This window comes from Arvicanthis niloticus, chromosome 1 (assembly GCF_011762505.2).
Source record: "Arvicanthis niloticus isolate mArvNil1 chromosome 1, mArvNil1.pat.X, whole genome shotgun sequence".
In the NCBI taxonomy this organism is placed as follows: domain Eukaryota; kingdom Metazoa; phylum Chordata; class Mammalia; order Rodentia; family Muridae; genus Arvicanthis; species Arvicanthis niloticus.
Genome location: NC_047658.1, coordinates 149003978 through 149017888, shown reverse-complemented (window position 1 = coordinate 149017888; position 13911 = coordinate 149003978). Strand labels below are relative to the sequence as shown.

At 37.6% G+C, this 13911-nt stretch overlaps 1 protein-coding gene across 4 annotated transcripts in view; it reads right to left on the bottom strand.

Moving 5' to 3' along the window:
* Positions 1 to 13911, bottom strand: part of R3hcc1l (R3H domain and coiled-coil containing 1 like) — a 72658-nt gene that overhangs the window by 25477 nt on the left and 33270 nt on the right. For 3 of the 4 annotated variants that reach the window (XR_004607010.2, XM_034504230.2, XM_076921559.1), the window contains exon 2: positions 828 to 2614. Coding sequence is in view for 3 of the 4 variants with exons in the window: in XM_034504230.2 (XP_034360121.1) it covers positions 828 to 2600 (1773 nt within the window). In the remaining variant the exon portion in view is untranslated. Of the gene's footprint in view, positions 1 to 827; positions 2615 to 12043; positions 12155 to 13911 lie in introns of all 4 variants that reach the window. The other variant, XM_076921545.1, reaches the window with a different exon arrangement.

Sequence of the window (13911 nt, the reverse complement as noted above, 5' to 3'; positions counted from 1 at the left end):
TAATAGCTCCAACTGTCAATGACAGAACAGGACTGAAATCCTGATGTCTCTCCTAAAGGATAGCCACCTGGGGATCATAAACAAACCATTTCTCCATTCCAGACCAAGGTTGTGTAAGTCCACAACAAGAAATGAAAGAGAAAGTGGTTCTCTATTTAAAAACAATGGTCCTAATTTGTAATAAAGAATTTAAACGGCAGAGAGAATAAATATTAAAATATGAAGAATTTGTCCAATGCCTTCAAGTCACACATTCTGTATTTATGAACTTTGACTAGTCAGCACATTGTTATTCACTTACAGTTCCTTACACATACTCAACAGTCATTTATTCAACTTAAGTCAGTATCAACTCCATAAAAAATAGCCGTATTCATTCATCTCCTTCTCTACTTCCTGCTACAGTTTTCAATAATATTCCAAAATTCACTAAAATATAAAAACAACTAAGTTATAAATTACTTCCTTTCCCCAAATGGCTAATTTAAAAATACATGTTGTCAACACAGAAAAATATTGAGGTTTGTGGTCTGTATTTCCTCAAAGAACGGCCAGAATCCATTAATTTCATACTTAATCTATTCAATGTAACACCTCGTAGGACTTAGCAATTACAGATACAGAAGGATTATATATATTTTAACTTTTCCATATCTATCAGTCTTTTCTCAATGTATAATCCTACCAGGCTATTACCACTGTAAGAACTCTTACATTTAATGTGAGAAAATGAATAAGTATATACAATGTCTATCAGAAATACTTTCAAATCTAGGTTCTCTAATTTATAAAGGGTCTAAATATCAAGTAATTTCATATGAGCATACCTCTTGTAGAAGACGTGGATCTACACAATCACCATCATCATTAAACATAGATTCCCAGCTTTCCTCCACAGCAATACTTCCTTGTATGTGAGAAGTGTCTGTTGTTTTTAGATCTACAGATGTTTCCACAGATGAATCAGAAAATGATACATCATACACTATGCTCTCTGAGTCATCTTCCTCTTTTGTTTTAAATTCTTCAGCAGTTCTTAGGTCATGTAAGGCCTCTGTCATCTCCTCCATAGTATCCAGATCACCACCCAAGGCACTCTCCAAAAGTACACCTGATGCATTTGACATACTCAGTTCAGAGTCCAGACAAGTGGTAAAATTACTATCAGCAGTCTTCTTTATGGGTAAAGAGGAAACACAATCTGACACACTTTCTATCAACTTTCCTGTTGACTCTGTAAAACCAGATGCAATACTCTCAGCATAAATATCCAAGCTAGCACTCAGGCTCCTAAGGTTTTCAGAGTCGTTCTTACTCTTCGCTGTATCAAGCAGGGCTACATCTGCACTCATTTCTATATAATCTGAGGAATTTCTCGTGTTGCCACTATCACCAGATTGTCCAACTGCAACTGTACAAGGGCAGCCTACAGTTACAGGGTCACAAACTGTACCTGCAATGTCCACCATACATGCCTTGCTGGTACTGTCACATACATTCCTAAATCCATTATCTGTGTCTATTTCATGAACAAGGACCACTGTATCAGAAGGTTCAGAATTTACACATAACTCATCAGCAGAGCTGTCACTCTCACATTCTCTAGTCACTGCTGCATCAATAATGCCATTTGTGCTCTCTAATTTGCTGACTATAGCCATTTTAAGAGAAACGTTATCCATAGTCTCAGGAATGGAATCTACACCTTTTTGACCCAAAACAGACTCTGTACTGTTGACTGTACCCTCACTCTCAGCTTCAAAGTCTAGAAAAGTTGAATCAACATCATCATCTGGACCTCCAGGAAGAGAAACTGCAAAGATGTTCCCAGGATTGTGCTTTGACACTCCACCTGATGTTTCCATACTGTCTGGTGCAGTTTCAGAATCAGAACTTAGTGTTACTGGCATAGCCATACCGTCTGGCTTCAGCACAGTGCTAACAACTTGAGAAAATTGGGAGACTAGCTCCATAATGTTGGCCTCACTTACAACGCTGCTTTCCAAATCTCTATTTACAAAAGTTTCCCCACTGAAGTCACAGAGTTCCACATTCTGGAATGGTCTGTTTGGAACCTGAGCAGCACTGACTTCTGAAGAAGACTGCGATGGAGATGACCCCCAGTGTCCTGTTGCTTTTGCAGTGTGAACTTCCAAACACTCCATCTCCTTTGGTTTAGAAAGTCTTCGTAAATGGATACTAGATACAATCCTAGAGTCGGGAGCTCTGTGTTGATGTTCTTGGGACAAGGCTTCTATGGATTCTTCAGTTCCTCTCTTAGAACAAGCCTTTTCTTTATTCCTTTTTTGTAAGCACCTGTCTTTCCTTAATTTTAATGAAGATCTGTTTCCTTCCCTACAGTCAATATCCTTTTTATCAGAATGACCCGCACTTAGTCTTTGGGACTTGGGTTTACTTGCAGAGATCTTCTGGGGCACACAAACTTCTTTTTGTTCTTCTGGCACAAAGGCAGGAGGCCCATGGCTTTCCTTCTGGTCACCTGACTTGAGGAGAGCTGTTCCCCTTCGAGCCTTAGGTACATAAAGTGCCATGTCAGGCCTTTTGGTTCGAACTCTACATCTCTCTGCTTCTTGCTGCATGGCACCACTCCAATCTGAAAGAAAATGAAAGAGTTAATAATGGAAAACAAAGAAAAATTCAAAGAATGGTAGAGAGCCTACTAATCTAGTCTTTTAAGTATTTTAATTAATATGGTTTTTTTTGTTTGTTTTGTTTTGAAGTCAGCAATCATTGACTTAAAAAACCTGACATAAAATACTTAATCCATTCAGGCATGTCAATAAGGAGAGTAAATTCCCAAAACTCATGAGAGATACATCTGACCCTCTCCTCTTCTATGAAATGTTTTAGTATTTATTTAGTGCAGTGTGTGTGTGTGTGTGTGTGTACATACATGTTTCTGTGTGCTTATGCATACAAGCCACTGTGCCATGTGGAGATCAAAGGACATTTGGACAGGAATTGGTTCTCTCCTTGCATCACGTAACTCCTGGGACTGGAACTCAGAACTCAGACTGCCAAGCTTGGCTGCTGGCACCTTTACTTGTTGAGCCACCTAGCTAAACACACTTTGCTACTTTGAACTCCAATATCTAGCCTAACAAACAATTTTCTATTATTTTGTTTGTAAAAGAATATGATTTTTAAAAAATGTATTAATTTATTTGTGTAGATATCTGTGTGCACACACATGAACATAAGACAGCATGTGGAGGTTAAGAGTTGGTTCTCTCCTTCCATGATGTGGATTCTGGGGACAAAAAGCACCTTTACCCACTAAACCATTTTGCTGGCCTAAGAATATGATTTTAACAGTAAGTCAGATTTCAAAAAGGTCTGCACCTTCTGGTAGACATTGGCAGATGTGGATCAAGGAACAGAAATAATGAGTAGAAGTGAAGGTAAAGGAGGGGTACCGAGAGAGCAGCATGGACTCGTCCTCACAGTCTTTCACATTTAGCATGTTTTATATCACATCAGATATACACAATAAGCAAAAAAGCACCAAAGAAATGTCCAACTGACATAAACTAATGGAATTAATAAAGACCAAAAATGATAAAATTACAACTCATCATTTCTAGAATCTAAAGTGAAACACTAACGGCAACATGAAGGCAGCAGACAATAAAAACAATTATCTGTTTGGGGAAAAACAAAAACAAACAAAACCCAACAGAAGATTTATTTTTGTAAATAAAATCTATCCAAAGATGTATATGAAGGCTTCTATTTCAGTCACAAGGTCAAGCAAATGTGATAAAGTTTTAAAAAGCCACACACTCTTAGCATGGAAGGGAAAAATGCCATACTGTGCGTGATTAGAACAACTAACTGAAGGATGTTTCTTGCCCAAAGGGGTTTAAATGAAGCATCACAGCTAAGGTTATACCTGGGGAATAGCTGCTCTACAGAAGAGACATTTTTCTTCCACAATTCTGTGTGTCTATGTTTCTCCAGAATCAATTGACAGAAACTAAAGGAAGTAACAGTTTTAACTCAACGTAAGAAAAAAACAAAGCAATGCAAAACAAAACTCCACACTTCCAGATTTTTTTTCAACGCTATTATCAGGTAACAACCATATTTGTTGTTACATAATAATAAAAACTAAATACATCTAGATGACTGACATACACTAGAGAAAGCAATTCTATTTATAACAAACATTTAAGCATATTTCTATATACTGTCTTTAATTTGTAACTAGACTATTAAACCCCACCAAATCATATACTTAAAAATTGTATGCTGTAATGGTTTCCAAAGCAATCCCCTTTCCTTAATGATCATATACCATAATACTGTTTTTAAAATCAGAATAGCAACATAATAAACTTATATTGTCTATTTCCTACCCAAATGCTAAATTCAATTGGGCCATAACAAGCAGTGTGCTGGTAAATTAGCAACAAGCCCAACAAGTGTATATTAGAGTGTTGTTGTTTATATCAATGATGTCCACAGTAAGTGACTCCTTTGCTCAAGTGGACAACAACTTTGAATAATGGAAGAGGGTATCTTCATCTTTTAAGCTATTCACAATATAGTAGCTAAAGACATGACACATTTACATTAGTAGTATTTTCATCATTGTAAGTCTAGCCAATCAATAAGTAATCAAGCCCTGATTTATGGCACCTGCCAATCTCTGTACAGTAAATATTTTTATTTTTACCATGAATAATTTCAAGCTACGGACTTGGGGAAATTTGTAAAGGCATATACTAGTCTTCAACTATAGAGATGTAACTTCCACAGCACAGATCATAGTGAAAGTCATTAAGTAGTTATGTTTTTAAAATTCAGCAGATTTAATAGTAATCCTATGTATGTGCACAATCCTATGTATGTAATCCTATGTATGTTTACAGTAACGGCTACTTAAAAAAAGAGCACAAAAATCCTAAAATTTCAATGTTCAGCTCTTGGGCAAGTAGAAGATACTCCAACACAGAACTCTGTGTGAGGTTACTTCAGACTAAGTTACAGACCAAAACCAGGAGGTCTATCTTCATCTTGTGGACTTTGAAGATACTGTCAATTTACTATAAAGTTTTCTCAAATTTTCATGAACTTCTTTTAGAACTGTAGGCATAACAGTCCTTTAACAATGGAAGTATGGGGACCTGTCATATACAATTTAAAGGAAAATGTCTCTTGGATTAAAAAAATCCCCACTCTGGAGGGCCTAGGGAGATGACCCAGACAACAAAGTACTACTTGCCATACAAACATGAGGATCTGAATTCAAACTGAAGAAGCAAAAAAGCCATGTCTCTTGGCCTGCAACCTCAGGGACAGGGAAGCAGACAGAAAGAGCCCAGACAGTCTAGCAAAACAACAAGCTCAAAGTAAAATGAGACCTTGTGTGAAATGTAAAGAGGAGAGCCACTGACACCCGAGGTCCACCTCTGGCCACCACACACAAGCCCACACTTGCACACACTAACTTCCCATGCAGGGATTTACTCGAAGCAGCTGATTTCTTCACTCAGCTCTTCCCCATATAGCTTAACTTATTTAAAAAAAATTTTTTTAATGTTGAAAGGGCTTTAACTAACTTAAAGAATTAGTTACTCTGCATTTTGCAGCTTATTTATTCCAGAAAGACTATATATGCAATCCTGTTCAAAATTACATTTTCTAAACGGGATAAGAAGCCAGATTCCTTTATCATAGACAGCAGCCAATTAGTAAAATATATCTTTGAAACAATTCAGGCTAAATTAGTTTCTCTGTAACTTCTGTGCACTGGGGCTACACTCAGTTTAGCACCTTTCCAACTGCTTCTACGGTTTTAAAGTTCTCTTGAGAAAAAACATGTTAGTAACTTTAAGTACCTTTCTGATCTATCTTCCTAAGAATATAAATTACACAAACAAACCAAGCTTTCATGTTTTTACAACAGGTCCACACCACCTGTCCTATATTGTTATCTAAACATACACAGTTCTTCAAACAACAGGGGATTAGTTCTTTAAATACTCAATAGACAATTCAACCATGAGTTGACTAGACTCAGGATTCTAAAAAAGTTGAGTATCTAATAGTTGAAAGAAATTACCTAGAGGGTATGCTTGTAGAACAAACTCTCTAGTGTTCTATTACTTTGTTGGTTCATACAAATGTATCCTAAGTAAATCATGTATGTTACCTCAATTTCTCAATCTCTCTCTCTCTCTCTCTCTCTCTCTCTCTCTCTCTCTCTGTGTGTGTGTGTGTGTGTGTGTGTATCAAAGAAAGAGAGAGGGAGGGAGTGACAGGGGAAGAGAGAGAGAGAGAGAGAAAGGGGGTGGAGAGAGTCTTAATATTTATTTAAGGTTAGCCTATATATCCTACACTGGTCTCAAACTCGAAATCCTGCCTCAACCTCTCAAGTGCTAGAATCACAATCACGTGCCACCATGTCTTCCTGCATCAATTTTTTTAGTAGAAAAATCTGAACTGGAAACCTGGAGGTAAGTTACACCAGTTAGAAACAGTACAGAGGAGTTCATTATCCTTTACCTAATTCACCTGCTGTCTGCCCTTACCATCTCCCACAAGTGCTTTATCATTCATAATCACACATGCCCCTTCTCCTTTCCTACTTCCCTCCCTCCCCAGGGCTGGCTTTTGTCCATGAAGCATCCAAGACTGCTTAGGTGAATCTAACAGCTTTAATCTGACCCAATTCTTATGATCTGGTATTTCCCACTCATGTCACAGCACTGTCCTGAAAAAACAAACAAACAAAAATAAAAACACGTGCTAAGATTTCCTAAGCTAAATATCACAGCTGCTGTGGTTGGTGAAAACAGGAATTTTCACCTGAAAAACATTTTCTAACTTTTCCAAAATCAAATAAAAGATTATTACCTTATCTAATACTCCGTTTGTAAAAGAATAAAATGGATGTCTCCAAAGTTGTATGATCCCTTCACTAGACACAACATGTGTCCTTGTTCTGTTCCTTTCTAGAAAGTCCCAGAACTGAGATGCAACAATCAATACAACCCAGGTGTCTTTTTGTTTCTTTCCTTTTTTAAAAACTATGTCAAATTCCTTTGAAAAGGAGGTAAGACACAATCAATTCTCTTGTTAATAAACAAAAATATGAGGTTGAAAGAAGAAAACATTCTTAATTAAAATATTTTGGCAGATTTATTTCAAATCTATTTTCTGAAGACTAAGTTTCATTAAATTTATTAATAATTATGAAATGTTTTAGATACCATAGTGAGTTCTGACTCTGGCATCCTCTTAGGAAATCTACAGAATAAAAGGAAACCTAATGCAGTATGTTTACATAAAGGGTACCTAACAAGACAATCCTCATGTATAAAAATATCAGTGCAACTGCCCTGAACACAAGACTCAGGTAGACAGAGAGTCAACAAGAGACAACACACTCGAGCACAGTTCTCAGCAGTCCCACATCATATGGGATTCATTTTACAGTAGCTGTGGCACTTCAAAACACTGGGAAAAGAATACTCTCTGGCTATTTACTTGGCTTGCCTTTTCCGTATATTCAAGTGAAATTTGTCTATGGGCTATCAAGGTTACTGTATAACAGGGCAGGTTAAAATGTGTTATTTACAAACTGGGTTTAGTATTGCTTGAAAATTTGGTAGATCTCATCTGTAGCTGTCAGAGAGTAATTCTGAGTAAACATATTTAAAATAATTCTTTTTTAATGCCAAAGTTTTGAGTCTCTCTTCTTGATTCTGTTTGGCAAATAGATTATGTTTAATGGTATTGGAATGGAGTCTAGGACCTCAACCACTAGAGTTAAGTGCTTGATCACTGACTGTACAACGACTAAAACATCCAAAATAAAAAAAATACATTTAAGATATTCTGTACATAATACCTGTGTTGCATCCTCTAATTTCATTGTAGCCTTTGCTCTGAACACATGACATGCACACTCTGCACTGAATACACCATTATGCCATACAATACTACTGCATGTTATGAACTGTATTTTGACTGTACTACAATGTCCTCTGTTCTCATAGGAACAATGGCTTAAGTACAGAAAACAAAGCTTTAACTTTCCTACTCTCATTTTTCAATACGTATCAAATTACTGTATCTTTGTACTATGTTAGAATGTTTTATTCTAAAAATGGTTAAGTTAATTTGATGTCATAAAAAAAAATCACCGATTAAATTTTCACTTGGGAATCACAACAGAATTTCTAACAATTTTTTTTCCCACTTTCTCTTCTATTAGATTCATCCTATCTGGTTTTATGTGGAGGTCCTTGATCCACTTGGACTGGAGCTTTATACAAGGAGATAAGGATGGGTCAATTTGCATTCTTCTACATGCTGACCTCCAGTTGAACCAGCACCACTGGTTGAAAGTGCTGTCTTTTTTTCCACTGGATGGTTTTAGCTCCTTTGTCAAAGATCAAGTGACCATAGGTGTGTGGGTTCATTTCTGGGTCTCTGTACCAATACCATGCAGCTTTTGTTTATGTTTTGTAACTGGATATTTTCTTTACATTTCAAATGTTATCCTCTTTCCCACTCATCCCCCCAAACCTCCTATCCCATTCCCCCTCCCCTGCTTCTATGAGGGTGCCCCCCCTCCCACTCCTGCCTCCTCGTCCTGGCATTCCCTTACACTTGGGTATTGAGCCTTCACAAGACCAAGGACCTCTCCTCCCATTGATGCCTAACAAGGCCTTCCTCTGCTACATATGTGGCTGGAGCCATGGGTTCCTCCATGTGTACTCCTTGGTTGGTGTTTTAGTCCCTGGGAGCTCTGGAGGGTCTGGGTTGGTTGATATTATTGTTCTTCCTATGGGGTTGCAAACCCCTTCAGATCCTTCAGTCTTTTCTCTAACTCCTCCATTGGAGACCCCATTGAGGATCTCATGTTCAGTCCAATGGTTGGCAGCAAGCATCACCTCTGTATTTGTCAGGCTCTGGCAGAGCCTCTCAGGAGACAGCTATATTAGGCTCCTGTCAGCATGCACTTCTTGGCATCCACAATAGTGTCTGGGTTTGGTGACTGTATATGGGATGGATCACTAGATGGGGCAGTCTCCAGATGGCCTTTCCTTCAGTCTTTGCTCCACACTTTGTCTACATATTTGATCCCCTGAGTATTTTGTTCCTCTTTCTAAGAAGGATGGAAGCACCCACACTTTGGTCTTCCTTCTTCTTGAGCTTCAAGTGGTCTATGAATTGTATCTTGGGTATTCCAAGCATTTGGACTAATATCCACTTAATCAGTGAGTGCATACCATGTGTGTTCTTTTGTGATTGAGTTACCTCACTCAGGATGATATTTTCTAGCTCCATCCATTTGCCTAAGAATTTCACAAATTCATTGTTTTTAATAGCTGAGTAGTACTCTATTTTGTAAATGTACCACATTTTCTGTATCCATTCCTCTGCTGAAGGACATTTGGGTTCTTTCCAACTTCTGGCTATTATAAGGCTGCTATGAACATAGTGGAGCATGTGTCCTTGTTATATGTTGGAGAATCTTTTGGGTATATGCCCAGGAGTGGTATAGAATTGGCAGGATTAATATAGTAAAAACAGCCATGTTGCCAAAAGCAATCGACAGATTCAATGCAATTCCCATCAAAATTCCAACTCAATTCTTCACAGTGTTATAGAAAGAGCAATTCTCAAATTCATTTGGAACAACAAAAAACCTAGAATAGCAAAAACTATTCTCAACAATAAAAGAACTTCTGGGGGACTCACCATCCCTGACTTCAAAATGGATTACAGAGCAATAGTGATAAAAATGGTATGGTATTGGTACAGAGACAGGCAGGTAGATCAGTGGAATAGAATTGAACCCACACACCTATGGTCACTTGATCTTTGACAAAGGAGCTAAAACCATCCAGTGGAAAAAAAGACAGCACTTTCAACCAATGGTGCTGGTTCAACTGGAGGTCAGCATGTAGAAGAATGCAAATTGACCCATTCTTATCCCCTTGTATAAAGCCCCAGTCCAAGTGGACCAAGGACCTCCACATAAAACCAGATACACTGAAATTAACAGAGGAGAAAGTGGGAAAGAGCCTCGAACACATGGGCACAGGGGAAATTTTCCTGAGCAGAAGACCAATGGCTTATGCTCTAATATCAAGAATCAACAAATGGGAACTCATAAAATTGCAAAGCTTCTGTAAGGCAAAGGACACTGTCAGTAGGACAAAACGGCAACCAACAGATTGGGAAAAGATCTTTACCAATCCTACATCTGATAGAGGGCTAATATCCAATATATACAAAGAACTCAAGAGGTTAGACTCCAGAGAATCAAATAACCCTATTAAAAAGTGAGGTACAGAGCTAAACAAAGATTTCTCAACTGAGGAAACTCAAATGACTGAGAAGCACCTAAAGAAATGTTCAACATCTTTAGTCATCAGGGAAATGCAAATCAAAATAGGGTGAGATGCTACCTCACACCAGTCAGAATGGCTAAGATCAAAAAACTAAGGTGACAGCAGATGCTGGCGAGGATGTGGAGAAAGAGGAACACCCCTCCACTGTTGGTGGGATTGCAAGCTGGTGCAACCACTCTGGAAATCAGTCTGGTGGCTCCTTAGAACTTTGAAAATTAGAGAACTTAGAGCTTAGAAAATTGATCCAGCTATACCAACAATTTCTGAAAACCTAAAACATACTTGTTATTTAGTACCATGTGTTTATTTAGAGTGACAATCTTCTCGCTGATGTGGTGGTTTGAATGAGAATGGTTCCTGTAGGATAGGCTTACAGGTTTGAATGCTTAGACACCAAGGAGTGGTACTATCTGAAAGGATTAGGAGGTGTGGTCTTGGAGGAAGTGTGTGTGTAGGGGATGGGGGGGGGTGTTGATTGGGGTTTCAAAAGCCCAAGTCAGTGCCAGTGTGTGTCTCTCTTCTGCTGTGTGTAGAACTCTGAGCTATATATCTGCCTGCATGCTGCCATACTCCCTGCCATGATAACAATGAACTGTAAACCTCTGAACCAGTAAGCACGCTCCAGTTATAAGCTTTAAGAGCTGCCTTGGTTACAGTGTTTCTTCACAGCAACGGAACAGTAACTAAGACACCTGACAGTGATAAAATAATAAATTCTGAGTAACACTGAAGATGCACTAACTCCTAGAATATCAAATATTCAGCCAATATTTATTTATTTAAAAGATCTTTAAGATTACATCTATTTATTTACTGGTTTATGAGAGGAGGCACTTGCTTGCTCCAGTGCTCATGTGGAGGTCAGAAGACAACTTGTAGGAATTGATTCTCTCCTATCCTGAGGGTCTCAAGGATTGAATTTGAGTCATCAAGCTTCGTTGCAGTCACCTTTACTTACTGAGCCCACCTCTCTGAGTTAGAAGACTTAACTCTTTATGTGAAAATATGTAAGCATATTTATATTTGTATGCAAATTTGTTTTGCCTTTAATGAATGGTAGAATGAGATGTATACTGAAGAATTAAAAAAAAAAAAAAGAATTTCTTTATAGCCCACTACCATTAAGAGTATGATCTGTGTGGTGGTTTGAATATGCTTGGCCCATGAGAAGTGCTACTATTAGAAGGTGTAGCCTTGTTAGAGAAAGTGTGTTACTGTGGAGGTGGTGTTTTGAGGTCTTATATAAGCTTAACTCTGGCCAGTTGACAAAGTCTCCTCCTGGCTGCCTTCAGATCAAGATGTAGAACTCTCAGCTTCTAATTCATGTCTGCTTGGATGCTGCCATACTTCCTGCCATGATGATAATAGACTGAACCTCTGAAACTATAAGCCAGCTCCAATTAAATGTTTTCTTTTATAAGAGTTGCCTTGGTCCTGGTGTCTCTTCAAAGCAAGAAAACCCTAGAACAATCTATATTAATATTTTGTATACCTATTGTGGTGGTTTGAATGAGAAATGTACTACATAGGCTCACATATTTGAACACATAGTCCCCAGTGAGTGGTACTATTTGAGGAGGTTATGGAACCTTTAGGAGGTGCAGCAGTGCTATAGGAAGTATATCACCAGGGCAGGCTTTGATACTTACGGTGTCTCCTATTTCCAGTCTGCTCTCTCTGCTTCTAGTTGAGATGTGATCTCTCAGCTTGCTGTGCCAGCCACCTGCTGCCATGCCTCCCTCACCATTATGAACTCTCCCCTAGAGAACCAAAATAAACTCTTCCATAAGTTCCTTTTCATCATCGTTTTTGATCATAGCAACAAAAAGTAACTAATATATGTATATGACTAGAGTTACAAAAAATTTCTCAGGCAAAAGACTTTACAAAGTAGAAAAAGTTTAAGGAATTCTGTACGAATCTATTCTACCTGAGAAATGATAGGACAACAAAAGAGAACAACACAAAGGATGCTATCGGACTATCACATACTTTGAAGATGCCCAGAATATATCACACCATTGTTCATTTTCTTTTTGTTTGGTACTAGAGATGGAGTCCAGGGCCATGGGTATGCTAACAAGTGACCTATCAGTAAGATAAACCTACACACCTCATTCCTTAATTCTGACCAGTACAGCCCTAATTATAACCTAAAATGCACTAAATAAGTATAAAAAATGTTTCCATTTCTGTAGACTGTTCTTGACAATATTTTTTCCTTTTTTTTTTTTTTTTTTAATTAATAGTAACAAGGGGCTGGGAACATAGCTTAGTTGGTAGAATATTTGTTTGGAATGCATGAGTTCATAGGTTCTTGTCCAAGTATTTACATTAACCAGGTGTGGTAGCTCAGCCTATAATCCCAGCACTTGAGAAATACAGTAGGGGGCTCAGCAGAAAGTCACCCTTCCTTACATAGTGAGCGTCCAGCCTGCCTGGGATACATGAAACTCTGTTTTTTTTTTTTTTTTTTTTTTTTTTAAAGAAAAAAAATGTTTGTGTCCACTTTTAATAGGCCATCTTTTAAAAATATTTTCCAGGTACTTTTCTTTCAGTTAGCAATAATTTTTCATGAATGTGTATTTCTAAGGAGAATTATCTACACTGTTACATATGAAAGAGCAGGAAATAAAAGAGAAAAAGAATGTCAAAGGACTACTATTTTATACTACATGCTCCACATTATTTAAATTTGTTACAGCAAGCATGCAGTATTTTGTGATTAAAAACAAAATCACTGGAGTTCAAAGACTATTTTAATAAAATAAGATAGTACAATAACCTGGCATAAGAGAATCATAGGCAATGAACATTTATAAACAGATCTTCACTGGACAAAACTACTGTAGGTAAGAAAATGATGAATGGAGAAAAGAGAGAATGCTTTAATATGCTTGACAGTTCAATAAAACAAGCAGCACATAAATTACTTGATGGGAAGATAGCAGCAAGTGCTACAGAATGCTGAGCAGCCTCCATTGGTTTGAGAATAGTCTAGGACTGCACTGACCAATGCAAGTACACAAAGTGTCTAAGCATCTGAAGTGAGGTCAGTCTGACCTCAGATGTAACACTGTAGGGTTTCAAAGGCTTGGGACATGCATGTGTGCACACATGTCCCAACTTAAAATGTCTCATTATTTTTATGTTGATTATAGAGATGATAGCTGCTTTGGATATACTAGTTTATATAAAATATTAATTTCATGTTTATTTTTATACTTTTAAAAGTAGCTGGTGGATTTAAAAATCATTTACATGGTTCACATGCCTGCCCCATGTGATGATTCTAATGGACTAGCATTGTTCCAAAATGTTTCCATAGTGCTAAAGTCATGAGCAAAGGTAGCCAGTTTTTCCTCTTTGTACTGTCTACTTCAGCAACATGGAAACTCACCAAAGTGATTCTTAAAGTGTTAAATGCAAAAATCTACTCATGTTTCACAAATCTCAAAGCAATACAAGTTACATAACATGCCCTTGAAATAAAACTGATCTTCAACACACTTAGGAA